The sequence below is a fragment of the Lepidothrix coronata genome, unplaced genomic scaffold, assembly GCF_001604755.1.
Source record: "Lepidothrix coronata isolate B3197 unplaced genomic scaffold, Lepidothrix_coronata-1.0 Scaffold106, whole genome shotgun sequence".
Lineage (NCBI taxonomy): Eukaryota > Metazoa > Chordata > Aves > Passeriformes > Pipridae > Lepidothrix > Lepidothrix coronata.
The window spans coordinates 1,964,301-1,982,811 of record NW_016690286.1 but is presented as its reverse complement, the minus strand read 5'-3'; the positions used below and the strand labels follow the sequence as shown (position 1 = coordinate 1,982,811).

General features: G+C 42.1%; 2 protein-coding genes across 2 annotated transcripts; one reads left to right on the top strand and one right to left on the bottom strand.

Moving 5' to 3' along the window:
- Window positions 1–1,479: 1,479 nt before the first annotated feature.
- TOMM7 (translocase of outer mitochondrial membrane 7) lies at window positions 1,480–6,945 on the top strand. The gene is made up of 3 exons (XM_017823854.1): window positions 1,480–1,671; window positions 5,479–5,527; window positions 6,721–6,945. The coding sequence occupies exons 1-3, from the start codon at window positions 1,569–1,571 to the stop codon at window positions 6,734–6,736; spliced, it is 168 nt and encodes a 55-aa protein (XP_017679343.1). The 5' UTR covers window positions 1,480–1,568; the 3' UTR covers window positions 6,737–6,945.
- A 7,188-nt stretch (window positions 6,946–14,133) lies between these two features.
- On the bottom strand, window positions 14,134–18,188 carry IL6 (interleukin 6). The gene is made up of 4 exons (XM_017823837.1): window positions 17,940–18,188; window positions 17,722–17,835; window positions 17,359–17,505; window positions 14,134–15,512 (listed from the first exon to the last, which is right to left on the bottom strand). Exons 1-4 carry the CDS (start codon window positions 18,186–18,188, stop codon window positions 15,321–15,323), a joined length of 702 nt encoding a protein of 233 aa, XP_017679326.1. The 3' UTR covers window positions 14,134–15,320.
- Between the last annotated feature and the right edge of the window lie 323 nt (window positions 18,189–18,511).

Sequence of the window (18,511 nt, the reverse complement as noted above, 5' to 3'; positions counted from 1 at the left end):
ATAACCTACAAGCTTTTAGTCTAACATTCAAATTGGCAGACATGAGAAATGAGAGCTACTAAGTTTCTGCGCTCTGAAAATTATCCCTTGACTTAATGCACGAAGTGAAGAAGAGCCGGCACATGTAGCACACTTTGGTGAACACCCTTTCTCAAGAACATCCACAATAAGATTATACGGTGTCACATGTGACACAGTTAAACCAATTCTCAAAGAAGACAGAGCTTTTTAACCCTTTGGATCAGCTGATCAGTACATCTGACCTTCTGAATCCCACTTACACTAAAACTACAGGAAGTTTAAGGAAAAATACCTTTCGAATTTAATTCCACTACAGTGGGTGACATTTTATTGTACTATTTTGTAAGAGATTGTTAACAAGCTGTGGGCTGTAATGAACAGTTGGTTTTGTATGTTTGGAAAGAACAAGCTGTAACAGTAACCACAATGTGGAAACTGATCTTACTTGGCCTCACCTACACAGGAAAACCAATTTAATACAAACTTCTGGAAAACAGGTTTCTGCAGCAACCACTTCTCCTCCTTTGCAAGACTCAGAAAAGCAGGTTCAATAGTTTGAGTTCTGTTTTGAGTATGACAAGCCATTACTGACAAATGAATGTGCCTCTTGCACTACACGTGTTTGGCAGAGACTACTCATTTATCTGTTAAAAAAGAAAGTGCCTCAGTGCTTATACAGGCTGTGAGTTGTAAGGACAAGGCCAACGTGCTCTACCAAAAGTTTTTAGACATTAGGTCTCTCCCTATATTTCTAGTCAAGCTTTCATTCCCTGAACTCTTGTTCATGGACTGAACACATTGTGCAGCCTGGTATCAAAGATCACAAAACACCCAGAGCTGGAAGGAACCAATAAGGATCATCGAAATCCAACTCCTGGCCCTGCATGGGTCACCAAGAGTCACCATGGGACACCATGTGCCAGAGAATATTGTCCAAACACTTCTTAAACTCTTGTCAGGCTTGGTGCTGTGACCGCTTTCCTAGGGAGCCTGTGCCAGCACCCAACCACCCTCCGGGTGAAGAATCTTTCCCTAATATCCAACTTAAACCTCTGCTTGACACAGCTTCATGGAGAGCTTCGTGGAGAGGCATTTCCAGTTTCACGCAGAAATACTTTCCTCATCACTTCACCTGTACCTTTCACTTACCAAAGGCACTTCCCACCCTCCAGAGGCGGCGCGCGCGTGTACACCTCGAGAGCGGCGGGGAAGGAGCACAAACATGAGTCCTGCAGGACCTAAGGCAGACGAAGAAGACCCACAGCGTTTGCAGACCCTCCCCTCCCAGCCGCCCGACTCTAGTGGGCCACCCCCGACCCCAATCCCTCTGCCTGTGGCAATGACACGCGGGCGGGACCAGCCGGCGGGCGCAAGCAGCCCCCGGCCGCCATTTCCTCGCCCTTCCTCGGGCACAGCCGTGCCTGCTCCCCGCCGTGCCTGGTCCCCGCCCCGCAGCCCCGCCATGGGTCCCGCCCAGCGCACGGCGCCGTTACGATAGCGGCTGAGCTCCTCCTCTTCCTCCCCCTCCTCTCTGCCCCGCCGCCGGGATGCCGAAGCTTAGCAAGGAGGCCAAGCAGCGGTTACAGCAGCTCTTCAAGGGCGGCCAGTTCGCCATCCGCTGGGGCTTCATCCCCGTGGTGCTCTACCTCGGTCAGTGCCGGGCGGGCGGGGGCCGCGCGGGGGGCGCTCGGCGGCCATGACCGGAGTGGGGGCCGGAGCCAGGGCGGGCTGCGGAGCCTGGGTAGCTCCGCTCGCCGCTCTCCGCCCCCCGGCCCGTCCGGGCGCTGCCGCCCGCCGGGGAGCGGCGGGGGCGAGGAAGGGCCCGACGGGGCAGGACCGCCCCGCTGCCCGGGCCCCGCGGCCATGGCCGCGCATGTGCAGAGGGGCAGGGCCGGGGTTGCCCTTGGCAGAGCTGGGGGGCAGTGAGGCTTCGTGTTGGGTGGTGGTTTTGTTGTGGGTTTCTTTTTTTTTCCTTTCCTTATAAAGAAGAAGAGTGTGGCCAACGGGTCGAGGAAGGTGATTTTCCCGCTCTACTCGGCCCCAGTGAGGCCACATTTGGAGTTCTGGGCTTCTTAGTACAGGAAAGACAAGGACCTACTGGAGAGGGTCCAGCAGAGGGTTACGAAAATGATGAGGAGTCTGGTCTCTCTTAGGAGGAGAGGCTGCAGGAGCTGGGCCTGTTTAGTCTAGACAAGAGAAGACTGAGAGGGAATCTCATTAATGCATATAAATATCTCAAAGGGAGATGCTAAGAGGACGGTGCCAAACTCTTTCCAGTGGTGCCCAGTGACAGGACAAGGAGCAATGGCCATAAACGAAAATGCAAGAAATTTCACCTCATCGTGAGGGAGGAACTTTTGTACGTTGAGGGTGGCAGAGAACTGGAACGGGCTGCGCAGGGAGGTCATGGAGTCTCCTTCTCTGGAGACATTCAAAACCCACCTGAACACATTCCTGTGTAATGAGTGCTAGGTGACCCTACCTTGGCAGGGAGGTTGAACTAAATGATCACCAGAGATCCCTTCCAACCCTAACAGGTCTGTGATTCTGTAATAAAGAGTTTTCTGCTCCTTTTCCTCCCTGGAGGCTGTTTCTGATCTGTGTGTGTCCAGCGATGGGAGGGCCCCTCAGGGGAGCAGGCAGAGCAGGTACCCAAGCGGCCAAACAGCAGACGGAGCTGTGATTTAACCTGTGTCAGTGACCAGCTGCTTCAGTAGGCGAGGCTGTGTTCCGTGCACAGGGAGGAAAAAGCTGCCAAGTGATGGGAGCGCTGATTCGTGGCACTGAGGGGGTTGCGAGCCTCTGGCTAAGGTTGAATTTCCAGCATAATGTACAGGTTACGGTCTCTCTCCCACCCAAAATGGGACTCCTGTTTCCAAATTGCAGTGGAACATTCAGGGGATGCCTTGATGTCGTGCCTGGTGCCCAGGATGTATTTCACTTGCTCCTGTCATGGGACTGGGCAGGTGTCACTACCACATGGTAGTTCTCCTGCTGAGTTAGGGCTCTGTGCCATCAGCTGTCCTTATTAAAGAGCCTGACCCACTTAAGATAGGCAATGTGCCATAGGCCTGACACTTTTGTTCACTTCTTTTATTACAGGGCACCCCAGAAAGGCTGATCCCTGCAATTCATCTGGCTTACTTTATGCCCAAACTCAGTTGGGCGTTTTTGGGAAAAGTAGCTAAACCAGGCAGGCATCTCTGCGTGGAACACAAACATGAAGGAGAGCCGGGAGCTTAATGTATTTACAGTCAAATCTGATAGGTTGTTTTGCTTAATTGAGGGGAATGCAGTGTCCAGTTTGAAGGGCTTTAATTGTTCATAGATAACAATCAGGGAAAAGTTGGTCTCTTCAACTGTTGCAGAAGTGCTTTAACAAAAACTACAAGAAAGTCACTTCAAAAACTATGGAAAAAAACTAATTGGCATTATTAGGTTTAAACTTTAATTGCATTTCCATTTTTTGTTTATAATTTATTTAAATTTATAAGTATTGGGTGGGAATTTCAGCAGTGTTTTGTGACCTGATTTTGCTGTTGCTGAAGTTTTGTTTTGATTTTACTTTCAAGGCAGTATCTGTGGATATGGGAAAGATGCTCTTTGTTCTGAGTGACGTCAGAGGACATTAAATACTTAATACTTACTGTATAAACTTCAAGTTATATAAAGCCATCTTACTGTATTTACAGTTGCACTAAAGTCAGGCTGCCTACTACAATTTTGCTATGTAGCAGTGAGAAGCTGAAGTTGTAGTAGTTCGGGTTCATACCTCCAGAAAATAAGTGTGCCGTTCCATGTCTGCATTGCCGCCTTATAAATTTGCCTGCAGTAATGAAAGAACATTAAGTATAAGCAGATGGGAAGGGGATGTGTAGATGCTAGCTTTGCTTGCCATAGACATTTGGAGGTGGCATGCATTCGAAGCCTAAGGGATTGAAAGAACCTCTTCTATGCTGGGATTACCTTTGAATCTGGGAGGGAAGGTGTGACACAGTGGAAAAGGCAAGAGGCTACACGGTAGTTAGTGTCGCTGATTGAAGGGCAGTTTTTTTATTGATCCCTGTGTAGAAGAAATACATGCTAAACTAAACGTAGGCAAGGAAACGTTCGGCAAATCTGAGCTTTTAATTTCCTCTGAAAGGCTTTCTAGCTCAGGATGGGATGCTCCAGGGCTGTACAAGGGAGCCTGGTATGTGAATGTGCAATTATAGGTCATTGGGGTTTTTTTGTTGTATTTTTTTAAACTTGCTTTGAAGTGACTGCCCTGGTTTTAAGTTGATAAATTAGATCAGTGTAGTTTTGTTAAACCTGGTTTGCTTATTTAAAAATAATGGGGGTGGGGGGAAAGGAGCCAGAAACATTCACACAGAGAGAGAGTGTGACTTGTAATACAACTTTATGAATTTTAAAGCTGTGTTGCTGGACAGTATGGCAACCAAACAACTTGTATCAGGGTATTTGATAGTCTCAAATCATGCAAGGTTATCTTCAGAGAGCTTTTCCTGTGCCTGTGAAGTTAATGGAAGTTTTCCCATTAACCTTTGCACCTTTCGGGCAAGGTGACATAAATTATTTATTTTCTGTAAATAAGGGAAATAATATACTTTTCATAAATTATCCACTTCTAGATAGCCCATGTAGGAGGGAGTGTGTTGAACAGTGCCTGAATTGTGTGATTCTCCTTCAAGATTTTTAATTTACAGTCCAGGGAGCAAAGATACTTCATATATTAACCCTTAGTTGCTTCTCCAACATTTGTTTACTTTAGTCAGTTGGTATTTGAGTCATTAGCTGGGGCAAACTCTTTGTAATTAACTTTCATTTTCCTGGGTGTTAGTAGATTGACAAACATCTTGTTTGTTTGCAAGCTTTAGTACTATGTAGCTTTTCAAAAAAATGCCAGTCAAAATAGAAGATTGGAGGTTTCATTGATTTAACATTTAGAATTGTGTCATCCTAAATTGAGTGAATTGTTACTGAAAAACTGCCTTTAAGTTCTGCATCAGATGTCATTGCAGAATGTTGCCTGTTAGGCCTCAAGGTGCTCGCTTATACCAGGTATAGGCGTTTCTGTTGGTAGAGCCTTGCTAGGCTGCTTTCTGAACATCATCTAAAATCTATGTGTTTGTGTGTGTAAAGCTGTGTCTTGCTCCTCAGGGTAGATAACTTCCTTGATCTCACAGGTAGTTGACCCTGAATTTTAAGTCAGGTGCAGATGCAGGTAAGACTTAAAAAAAAAAAGTACACTTGTGTTTATTTTCTCTGCTTCCTAACCCTGATAAGAATGTACAGTTTTTATTCATGTTAGTGTACAGCTTCATGAATCATAGTTCTCTATTAAGTAGTTTTTTCTTATTGCAATTTAATGGGCTGGAATGATTATATAGTGATTTAAGTAGGAGTTTGCACATACATATTTTTATATATATGTATGTAATGTATGTTTCACTTCAGGATTCAAAAGAGGTGCAGATCCTGGAATGCCTGAGCCAACTATCTGGAGGTATGTATTGATTCTGCATGTATTTACAAACCCAGTGCAGATAGTTACTGGTTTGGGTGTTGTCTCTGCACAACAGTTGTGAATATTGTGTTCATCCTTTGTATTTAGTGTTGTGGTTCTTGTTTATTTAGAAATCCAAAGGACAAGTCAGCAAAGCTCTACTTCTTGGGAGGGCCTTTCTCTTAATCTGGCATGGCTTTTAATATATGGAACTTCCTGTATGTTTTGAGTAGCAGCTGCCCTTCTGACAATCTGTTGTAGAGGTAGTTTGTGCAAGTTTCTGCACTGAGAAGTAACTTACCAGCTTTCTAGCAAAAATTTAAAACATGACCTAATCTCCTTTGGCCTTTGCAAATGAGGTACTAGAACTACATAAAAGCTGCACGAAATAAAGACCTATATCCTTCAATATTAGTCACTGTCATGAAGCAAAGTGCATTTGTTCATGTTACCTTTTTCTTGTGGGACTTTTTGTTAGTGCTACATGCCATGACATTAGTAATGCTCATGTTCTAGTGGTATTTGAGTTTTATTGAAGGGCTTCTATGGATCAAACTAAGTAAAGTTATGAAGAAAGGGTGACTTCAATTTTTCTTGAAATACTTTTGATTACTATGCAGGACCAGGTATTCCTAAAACAAATTGGACTGTATTGTTTTCAAAATCACACATTAACTCTTCTAGCTTCACATAGTTACAGTGAATGGAAATCCCATTTTTAGGATTCAGTGATTCAGTAGAAACAGTAGAAAGCATGGGGGAAAAGTGTCAAGTTCATGTTTCAATTTCGGTAGAATCTTCAGTTGTCTTAAGAACTAAGTTGCTGCGATTGTTTGCTTGCTGACAGTGTTTCTGTGTTTTTCTGTGTTTAGCTTTGCTAGCAGTTTGAGACTTTTTATCTTGGTCCACTGAGTAAAATATGTATTTCATGCCAGAATATATGTACATAGATACCAGAAGCAGATATTTGGGCTAATCTGAAGCTTACAGACACTTATTTTCCTGAGCACATATTTGTGCTCTGTAGGCTTAAATTTTGAATTAATGGCATTATTTCATTATTTTGGAGCTTATCATTTATCCTGTACATTTATAGAGCTGTTCCTTCAGAATTGTGTTTTACAAATATCAATTTAAAGACAAGTACATGCTGCAAATCTGACTTTCATTTCCCTCCCCCCCTCCCCTTTCAGTCTACTTTGGGGATGAAGGATGTGGTGGTCCCGTTCTAGAACCAGCGGATGAACAGAGAGTGTCTGAAGATACGTACATTCCAGAGGATGAGGCTGACACTTAGACCAGCTGGCACAATCAGCTTGCTAATGACATAGGTTGTACATATAACAAAATGGAGTTTATATGGACCTAACTTATTTACGTTACAGTGTAATTAAATAAATACAATTCGAATGGATAAACGTTGTTTTTAAGTCTTTAAATAAGTATAAGTGTAGTAATTTCTTTATGACAGGAGGATAACCCATTGTGTGGGTTCTGTTTTGTTGGGGTTTTTTTTCCAAAATATGGTGATATTCAAGCCCCATATTTATCTCTTTTATGATCATATTTTGGGTAAAGAGTCCTCTTTGTCCCCACAGTAACCAGAAAACCGAGCTAATGTTTTAAATACTTCGGTATTCTTCAAACATTCCTTCCCCAAGTATTGGTAAGCCTCTGCGACTGGTTACTGTGCTGACCTGTTTAGGTTTTTTTCCTCCTCAGATATTTTGTTTTACTAGCACAGTCAGATAGTAAGTATACTTTTCTGCCAAATTCACCTTTAAATACTATTTATGTTTCCTGGGATTTAGGATGGAGGGGAAGGATACAACAGGAGTGCTCTGTGTGCGCACGTATATAGTGCTCTTAGTTTAAGAGGAAGTTATTAATGTGTAACTGAAGGAAGAAATCAAGTACACTAACAAGGTGTATGCTTCATTTTTATGCTGATGTCTTGCTTTTTGGACCACTGTTGGTCCAAAGTGGTTGTTTTTCTCCCTTTTTCAGTTGGTTTTCTCCCTTTTTAACACCGAAGTTCAAGCACTAAAATGGTGACCATGTGGTTTCTGTTAAATAAAAGCTGTGTTGGGTAGTTTGCTCTCTCCCCTCCAGAACTTTGCAGGCTAATTTGTATCTCTACAGTGATTTTTGAAAAAAATGTTTATTGGCCCCAAATTATGATTGCAATGAAGGTAATCTACATTTTGGCTTGGCTTTTTTTTTTTAATCCTCATAGGTTTTCAGATAATTTTTACATTAATTAAATGTTTAAGGAATAGGGATTTCTCAGTTTTTAATCTGCCATGAAAATCCATGGTAAACTGTTACTGTGTTTAAGGGCAGACATGACTGGAAAAAAAATGAGAAATGAGCCAAGAGAAAAAAATTAAATTGAAAGACAAGAATTGGGAAGGAAGAAAGTAGAAACATTTATGAGGGTTAATGCAAACCACCATGTTCCTTAAAATTCCATTAATCATGATAATTTAATCAAATGTTATGAAATAGAGGAATAGCTAATGATAATAGTCTGCTGACAGGGGAATAGAGCAAGGACTGAATGCAGAACATCTTCTTGTGAGTATATGCTTTTGCTATTTCAGCTTTTCTAGTGCTTTTCTGATGGTAACTTGAGATTAATGTAACCACTCATATATCTTAAATTATGAAAGGAATTCAAATTCTGATCCTTTTTCTTGACTGATCCTAATTACAACAGTAATGAAATAATCTGTTGGTACTTGATAGTGGCTTTAATCATGATCAGGAACATTTTTCTTTTCTTGAATCTGGTGTAACAACCCGAGATATTCCATACTAATACTGTTCAGTTCAGCGTGAAGTAACTCAGATTTCTCCATTAGATTTTGCGTTTCACAAGGGTGTACAATACCCAAAATGCAGCAGTGGGTAGATAGACCCAAACACCCGCAGTGGTGTATTTCATGTCTTCTCTTCTGTGTCAGCCATTTTGGGGATGTGGTTTGTGGGTCTTAACCGCCACGTGGTTGCTCTGGATGCTTTCCAAGAATGATAGTATTTGGCAAGAGGAAGCGAAGCAGGGAAGTGTCCTTACCTCTTTCATTAAAAAGTTTTACAAAAGCACGGATATGTCAGGCATAGGCCAGATTCTGTGACCTCCCCATCCCGAAATTTTTTTTTTAAAAAATAGTTGCAGTTCAGTTTTTTTGAGACTTGGAATGATTGGATTAGTGTTGCTTATGTGGTTCTTGCTTTAAGCACATTGGATAGCAAACTTTTGGTAATTCACTGCTACGCAAGTATCTTTCAGGAAAGTCATTAGCATAGAACCCTTGGGTTTTCAAATTGAGTGGAAAAAAAGTCTTTCGTGCCACCTTCAAGTCAAGTTAAATGCAATGCCAATATGTAGTATTTTTCATTTATACATCCAGATTTTAATTCCATGTAGTGTGCTTTCTGTAATTAAAAGGTGAGTGAAACTCCTTAAATAAACACTCATTTTTTTTCCTGGGGGAAAAAAAAAAGTAGTATTAATCATAAATCTTGGTAATTAATTGTAAGGTAGCAAAACTGATTATGTTTAAAAATGTTTGCTACCAAAGATTTCTTCATTTTTAATGTTTTGAAGTTACTTTGCCGGTTTTGTCATTTTCACAGAATTTGGATGTGCTTATAAGGACAGATTAGTGTTCTGTGAAGCTGTACATTAAATAGATTCCTATGAAGAATCTTAATTCCCTACGATAAGTTCAGCAAATATGCTAGTTTTAGCAAGACTGGGGAGTTTCGGTGGTCCTAGGGAGAAGAGGGCGAGTCTCTGGAGTGAAAGGGAAGGACATTCATGTTTTTCAAGGCTGTGGACTGGGGACTTTGGTGTTATTTGTTCCAAGTGTTTTAATCTATGATTTTTGCCTTTCCGTCTTTGTCCCAGTAAAACTTGAGAAAATTTTGTTTTGCTGTCAGATGGGAGACACTTAGAAAAGAACAAATATGATCTCCCCTGCTTCACTGTATCAGTCTCTGTCAGTGAATCAGTGGCTTCCACAGCCAAATACGGACTCTTTTCTGTGGTGGAGTTTGTGATGCAGTCCTGTAAGACCACATGTGAACTCAGTGTTGGAATAAACTCAGTGAGTGTAGTTTACTGAAACGAGCTCTGACATCTACAGCTGAGCTCAAGGCTGCAGTTGAGATGTGTGAAATAAAATCATTGATGCCTTGCTGTGTTTTGTGGAGATTGTACTAACTTCGGGGTGTCCAGTTGATCTTACCTGGAGATAGGGATTGGTCGGCTTAGCACTTTGTGGCTTCAAAGTGGAAGTGGAGCATGCTTGTGGTTGTCTTAGTGTCAGGGAAATACCGAAAGTGGGAGGCTGTCTCTGGAGCCTGTTGTACCTGGTGACAAACAATTGCGCAAGCGACCAGAGGAATGTCTCCATCTGGACCAGTCTTAGGAGGATCAAAGGTTACTCTGCTCAGTGTCCTGCTTGCCGTAAGTGAAGGCATCTTGAGGATTTTAATGCAAGAAGAATACCCCATTCTCTGTCTAAAGTGACCTGCAGTCCTGTGCCCATGGTCCTTTTACATCTTGTCAGAAGGTGCTGCTCTGTCTCTTGGCCTCCTCCTAGGAAAGACACAAAGGTAGCAGTGGCTTTCATTTAGTCTCCAAGGTGTCTGTGAACAAAGGATTGTTCTTAACTCAGGACTGAAGGAATGGGCTGTTTCTCCTCCAGCCAGTCTGTGAGTGAAAAACCAGCAAAGTCCCAGGAGCTTATGGTGGGCAAGGAGCAATACAGTATCCTGGCAGCTGAATAGCTTGTTTGCTGGCACGCTGACTGCAAGAGCTGCTGGTGGTTTTACCATTCAGGAAGAATTTCCGTATTTTTTATCATTCCTATATTTTCTTAAAACTGCCTCTCCCATTACTGTATTGAGATGAAGTCAGAAGATCAGATACAACCTGGTAGTGTTTGGTAATCATGGTGGGCAGAGACTCTCCAGCACTCAGTGCTGACAGGCCTTTTAGCAAAGCATCTCCTGCAAGCTCAGCTCTGAGGAGTGGCCCTGGGATGTGGGCATAGCAAGCAATGCAAAGGGGGATAAAGACAGGCTAAGAGACAAGGAGGATGGAAGGTAGGGAGAGAATTAGGGCCCTGAAAAGAGAATAAAGACAAGGAGGTCAGTCAGAACAACAACAAAGGGTTTTAATCATGGACAAGACTTATAAAGGTGGTGAAGTGAGAAGTGAGAAAAAAGCATGCACATCAGAGGAGCCACAGAGCCCTGCGGGGCTTCTGTGACACTTGGTGTGCAATCCTGAGGGAGTCTTGAGTTTGGTGGTTTTCTTGGTCTCAGTGTTTGGCCTGTGGATCTCCTGGTAGTAGGCTGTGAAAAAACAGTCAATGTAGTGTCATCACTAAACAAAGGAGAAAAAAAATATCTGGATTTCAGTATAAATTTGTTCTTAATAAGTTAATCTACAAAGGAACCTACATGTTTGCTCTAACAACTCTTCAAGGATAGCCAGCTGTGAGGCAAAGTTAAGGTGATAGGAAATTTGGAATAGGTATTTCCTTCTGATACAAATTCCTGGTGTAGACGTGGCTGGTACAAAGTAACTGTACTGTTATCTCATCAGTTATAAAACAGAGGCTATCTCCTTTTTTTTGTTAATTAATTAATGAGCAAAACTCTTATTAGTTTAAACTCTAGCTTTTAAACACATAAACACTGCAGACCAAAGCAATGTTCAGAGTTTTGTCACAACAGGCCCCAGTGTTGGCGACATGTAAAACACGTCCTTTGCTGCTTTGTACGACTGTCTTCCAAAATGGCTGTGGGTGACAAAGTGCTGCTTAAGATCTAGTCTTCTTGCATTGTGTTGTAAGTGAAACAGAGATCTATCATATTGGCTTTATATATAAAGCATATACCCTGGATATTTTTGGAACTATTTTGTTACAGGCTTGGAATTTAAGCTATGATGATACTAATGATATTTGGAAATTAAAGCTCATTACATCAGTTTTCACCACAGGAATAGAGATCACATCCTGTTAAATGTCATATGACTAATCTAATTTTTGCAAATAACCACTTAATTACAATTTCTAAATACTTTTCCATGATGGCCTGTGATGCAATAGCCATGTCTTGGTTAAGCTTGTGGGTTACATGCATTGTTTCCTGGTTATGCTTATATTAATTCAGGATTAGAGAATGGGTGAGATGGAGGGAATGCTTATCTGCTAAGTGCAAAAGGGTATTTTCTAAAAGGGTATCTGCTAAGTGGAAAAGGATATTTTGGCAAGGCAAATCAAATCTCACTCTTCTGATTCTGAAAATAAATGTTTAATATTTTTAAAAATGGGTTTTCTCATGAAAGACTGAATCTTCTTAAATTCTGGTCACTGAATAGAAATTCAGATTGCAAAATCTCTGTAGTGTGTTTTCTGATGACTGCCAAGGTCAGTCTTGAAAATATGCCAAGATTTGGTTAAATATGTTTAGATTGCAGGAATTAGTTGGTTTTGCTAGGAGTTCGGGGAGAAAATGGTACTTCAGTGTTGAAGCCTGCAGAGGTTGCATTTCTGGGGAGCAAGGGTGGGTTTTGGTTTTCCTCTTATCAAGGAGAAAGAAATTGTTATCTAATCATTTGACTTGAGAAGCAAGGGTTTACAGAAAACTTCCCACCCAATATCACAAGCATGGTAAAAAAAATGAAAAATGATACTTCAGAGACTGTAATTGGAAAAAAAAAGTATTTTTGTATTACAGATGACTTTAATATTAGGTTGCATTCTGTCTTTTTAATTTTTGTTGTTGTTTCGATTGTTTGGGTTTTTTTCCTCTCTTGTCCAGCATTCTACTGTTATGGCAGCATTGTTAACACTGTTTCTTAATACTGTGGGCTTTTTCTTGCATAGAGTGTATGCATACTTTTCAACATAGCTTCACCTTCTTCCTGCATTGGGATTTCAAAATCAGGATGAAGGGAGCTGCTAATTTGTTGAGCATTCCAGAATCTCAGTATGGGGTTACTGAGTAGGGATGCAGTGGAAGGGGAAGGGCTAGCAGGGATCTATAGGGCAAAGCTGGTCCTGTACAGCAGCAGCCAGAATGCTGCTTTGTGTGGTAATTTCCTCTTTTTTTGGTAATTATTAGCAGGTCTTTTTTTGTTTGGGTTGGTTTGGGGGTTTTTTGTCATTGTTTTGTTTTTTAGGTTTTTTTTTGCCTTGCTCAGTGAGTTAGCTGTCAATTAGGAGGAGCTCTCTTCTGTTGAAGTGTTGAGGTATTTCATTGTGGCTAAATGTAGTTAGGAATGCCCATTTTTACTCTTGTTCTGTTTTTTTACGTGTTTGTGCTGGTCTGCCAACTAAAATAAATGCCTATGTGTGTTTTTTTGATTGTTGACAAATACTTCCTACACAGCAAACTGGATAAAGGACGACTAGTTGGGTCATTTGAGAGGCCCCATAACATGCTCAACAATGTTTAGGTCTCCTCTGACTTCCATCTGAATTCCCCACTGCAAATCTTCCTGTGCCACAAGCACCAGTGAGCGTTGGTTTCAGCAAGCAGCAGTCCCTGAAGTTGGCACTGTGACAGCAGTGATGGCCAGCAAAGCAGCTGCTGCATTGAAGTGCTCTGAGAATTGCAGGTGGCTGCGGAGGAGCCACGTGTAAAATAATGACAGCTCCGCAGCAGCACCAGTGATATCCTACACTCCAGGAAGGACTCAAAAGTTGACCTCCCCACCAAACAAGTGGTGATCTTTGCTCATCTTCTACATCCTCAAATGTGGCAGCATTTAGATCTTTATTACAGTTGCAGACCACCCGGAGTGGCTGCCAGCTGAAGAGGTGTGGGTGCTTGTCTATCAATTGCAAGGGATTTCAGTACCTCCATTCATAGATGCTTTCTGGCCTTTAAGGAGATGAGTGCAAGTTTGTTTCACTCCAGTGTACATAAGTAATTAATGGTGATCTCAGGCAGCCACCGTCTACTGGGAGAGGTGAAACCAGGAAATGCCTTTCCTTTTGGTCAGTCTTTATTTTTTTCTCCTTTCTGTTCTCACATAGTAATAAGGTCCGGTGTGGGATCCACATTTGGGTCTCATAGCTGTTATTGTGATAATAAGGGCCGGAATGATCACTAACCAAATGGTCACTAAAAAAAAATCTCTTCTGAAAGGAAGCAGTGAAAAAGCCAAACCAGGCTTTCCTATGTTTCCTAGCACGTGCCAGGACAGCTAAAGCAGGATCTTACGTGCTGTGAGAAAAATGGTTCACCACAAACATCTTTAAAGTGACCACCTTGAGGTGTCCTCATTCTTTCTCAAGATGTTGCACAACTTAAGATGACAGTTTTACCATATTGGGCAAAGCAGTGGTTTTGTTTGTTTAGAGCATCTGAAAAGTGGGTTGTGACTGAACTGGTCACTGTTTTGGCATCCCCAGTGGTGGAATGCATATGTGGACAATCAGATCGCTCAGAGGAAGAGGAGAATTTACTGGCATCCTTATCCACATTCCAGGGCATGCCTTTCATCTCCTCATCTTCACTGCTGTGCTGGAAGAAAAAGACAGAGGGTAATTAATATTCTATGAATTTTAGAGACAAAGCTCGAGTGACTTTTGCTGCCTGCATCCATTGTGAGGCCTGTGAATTCCTCAGAGTTTGGGTGTACCTGGTACTTGCACAGCTCCAGTGCTGCAGGTGATGCAGCTAAGGAAAGTTTCAGCAGTTTGATACTCAGGCTTAGGTCTTGTTTTGTTTTGGTTTTTTTCTATACAGTATTCAAGAATATGCATTTGTGGTTTGTGGCCTGTCCATCCTAGTGGAATATAAAAGACAGATGCATTGTATCAACCATGGTCATTGACATCTCAGCAGCAATATGTTGATTTATAGCACCTAAGGAAAGAACCTAAGATTTTTTTCTGCTTCTTGAGAGAGGAGGGAGAAATGTTTAATCAAACTTGGAAAATTCCCTTGGATGACAGCAATAAAACTAGTCAAAAGATAGTATTCATGTCAAAGTGGTTAATGTGATTGTCTCACCATTTTATTTATTTAAAAGAGATTGTTAAACTTGTAAGAAGATCCAAACAATTACAGTTTTATGGAGTTTTCCTTATTAAATATGGGGGACTTATTGTTCATTTGTTTCTCAGGAGCAATGGTAGTTTATTGTGTACACTGTTAAGTTCCATGTTCACTACATCTGGTTCCTTTATATCCAGTTTTATGAATTATATGTTGACCAAGTTGTCTGTTTATGTGTGTACATACATGCTATATAGATAACTGAACTCATTATACAGATAAATTCTTGAAAGTGGTTATTCTGATAATTGCAGGCATTAAAAACTTGAATAGATTAGAGTACCTTAGTCTTATTTAAAGTTCACACGGGTTATACAGGCCTTTTTTTAAAATCAGCTTTTATTTGTTTTAAAAATATAAATAAGTCATAAATAGCATCTTTCAAATAGTTTAAAAACATAAGGTATGCAACAATTTTTCTGGGTTCTGAAAATATTCTTTTGTTGAGTACGTATTAAATAAGTTGCTATTCTGAATAGTACCATTAGAAAATTGCTTAAATTATTTCTAAATATTGAAAATATAAATAAGAAACATTAGAAATTAATAAATATTTTAAATACAATAAATAACTTCCTAGAAGGAAATAAGAATGTATATAAATGCAAACCATTGTTACTATTTCTGGTTCTTAAAACAGAACAACACTCTTGTCTGCCACATGACAGATGTGTAACAAAGGATTGTGCCTGAACTAAAACATTTAGGCACTGAAACTCCTGGTATTTTTCAAATAGCGCACAGCCCTCACTGTTTTCTCCATAAATGAAGTAAAGTCTCGGAGGATGAGGTGGGTGGTGATTTTCTCTATCCAGGTCTTACTGGACTTCAGCTTTGTGCGGAGGGATTCCTGGGTGGCTGCATCTGGGATGATCACTTCTTCGGGATTGATCACCTATGGAAAAAGACAATATTGGGGGGATCCTGGTTAAAACATTGTAAATGAGCTTGTTGGAGAGCATCAGTTTGTTTATTCCCAACCAGCTGCATATCCACAGTTTCTGTACTGCAGACAACAGCCCTCCCTGGGAACTGTGCTTCTGTACAGCCATGCTTCTTGGAGGGGTTTGAGCAATGCTGATGCCTGCTACGATTCCTGTGTAAGAATCTCTGATCTATACTGTTTGCTCTGGTTTGAATGCAACGTCTGGCATTGTGGTCCAACACTGCACTGAGCAGATCAATGCACCTCTCCTGCTGTCTGTTAGTCTTGTGGGGAGGTGGGAAGGCCCTGATCATGGTTTGTTCTAACCTGTACTGGTTGCTCCATCCTGAGTTACATAAGCTGACATTGGGAGTAAAAACTCTCATGTTTTGTAGTAGATTAACAGTTTCCAACGATGTCAAATTTGTTTAGTTGCTTAATTCTTACTTTCCAGGCATTTAGTCACAGAGGAGACTGAGTGCCGCCAACTTTCACTGATGTGTGGGAGCACAACTACAAGATGAGTGAAAGGAGTTATGTACTTTATTATTATGCAAGCCTCCTTCTGGAACATCTTTCTTTTTGTGAAATATAAAATATAAATATTCTTTCTGTCCAGACTACTTGGAAGTGGATTCTGATCACACCCCCTGTTACTGATATACCCAGCTCCTTGTTGGACTCTGTAAAAGTTTGTGTCTGGATATCCAGACAAGTATTGTCCTGGTGGATCTATCTAACCACAAGTGACAGATTCTTGCCTTAAATAGCAGATTTTTCTCTCATAAAGAAAAATTTCCAACTTGAAGATGAAGACTTTTTCTCAAAAATTCTGTAGTTTCTACAAGTACAGGTTTTGCTTTTGATCACTGTGTTTAATTCTACCTGTTTGATTACATTGATTGTACTAATTTTCCAAAAAAACCCCCTAATTTCCCTCAGTTATGAAACAAACTTTCTGCAAACTAATATATCAAGTTGGAAGCCAGTAGTCAGTTGCTGTCTTATGATGGGGCTATTATTCTCAGCTAGCACTGTGTGAAAAAAGCAGTTCAGCTTCCTTTCACTTTAAAGAATGATGGGCATAAATCAATATGTTAGGAAAGGTATGGCAAGCAAACAATGGACTTTTCACACACCAAAAATCATCTTGAAGGAAATGATACCCTGAGACTTTTGCAGTCCTTACGTGGATGATTTTTACTTGGGCAAATAGATCCCCCAATGACAAAGGAAATATTTATGTTAAGGATTTTTAATGTGAGCAAGAACTACAGGAAATAAGTGAATTTTTGAAGTGTGATCTTTCAGAGCTCTCCAAAACATGGAAAATGTCTGTCAGAAATAAGTAGCATTTAGTTTACCAAATCAAAATAGCATTTGTCAAGACAGGGTTTTTTTTCCATGATCATTACAAGCAAAATATGTGCTTTTTAATAGGCAGCTATCTTCCTTGATTTTTAAGCTGCTGATAGATATTTCAATATACCATACAGCTTGGCTTAAAAGTTTGTTTTGGAGAGTTTTAAAGATCAATACTATTGTAAAAATGTATTTGCCTTTTTTTTTAAATGCATTTAATTGGTTTGGAAATTAGAAATTCAATAGAAAGTAGGAAGAAGAGTTGTTCTTTAAGAAAAGAAACCAAAACTTTGTAAAACCTCTAAATTAGTCATGAGGATAAGATCTGAGCATAAGGAACTGTCACCTGTTGTTTCATTGGGAAATGTTCAGCTTCACATAGCATCCTCTATCTCTGACTGCACATCAGTATTAAGCCATAACAGTTATCAGAGTGAATTTAAAACCAACTCACCATTTGTCTTATGGTATGTGCCAGGTGCTCTGTGCTATAGCATAGCGATTCAAGGTTTTGGTTTTCACTAATAAAAGTTTCTTGCACATATTTGAGGTATGTCTGAAATGTATAAAGCCCGCTGGAGATTTTTTTCAAGCATTTATCCTGAAATGAGAGAAAGGTGAGAAAGTCACTTACAGCTCAAAATGCCTTGATCGCAGTGCTGTGTGCAGGTTAGGAGATGATGCTTATACAGAGTGTGGAGGTCTGGCTAAAGCCAGCTGGAGCCGGCACAAATCTTTAGGTCAACTTCCACAGGTTTTTTTAGCAGGCAAAAGTTGCCCCAGGCACATGGGGTTAGACCAGAAAGGAGTTCCTTGCCTCATCGAAGCCGGCATGCAGACACCCGTCTTCCTCCGTCACTCTGGGGAGGTTCAGGTTGTTCCGGAGGAGCATTTCCATGCTGTTCTCGCAGACGGTGAACTTCTCGCACATCTGGGGAGAGACACCAAGAAGTTTCGGTCGCACCTTGGCCGGAGGCAGCCCCTCCCGGGCCGGGTGTGTGCGCGAGTGCGAGCCCGCGGGCCGCCCGTACCCACCTCTCGCTGCAGCTGAGCCGCCCGGTCGCGGAGCAGCTGCGCCAGCCGCAGGCTGTGGGGCAGCGCCGCCCGCCGCGCCGCCGCCTCCTCCGGCTCGGCCTCCCCCGAGGAGTCTGCGGCCCCGGGCAGCGGGACGGCGGCGGCCCGCGGCAGCAGCGGCAGCAGCAGCGGCAGCAGGAGGATCGGCAGCGCGGGCTGGCGGCGGCCGGAGCGGGCACGGGCGCAGCCACAGCTCGGGGCGAACTTCATCGTGCGGCTTCTCGGCTCCGGCCCCGGCCCCTTCTCGTCGGCGAGGCTGGCGGGCTGAATGAGCTCCGGGCATCCCTGAACGTGTATTTATCGAGGGGGCTTCGAGATTATTCATGGCCTGGGAAAATCCGGCATGAGAACACGGAGGGGGGGGCGGGTGTGCTTGAAGGAGCGTGCCGGCTTGACACTGTTGGAGAGCGGGATTGTGAAACGGGGCCGGTGGGAACATGAAGTAATCCTGCTCCGTAATTCCTTGACGGCTGGGCTGCCCCCTGCACACACCGCCGGCTCACCTGACCCCGCGGGGTCTCGGCCAGGGCCAG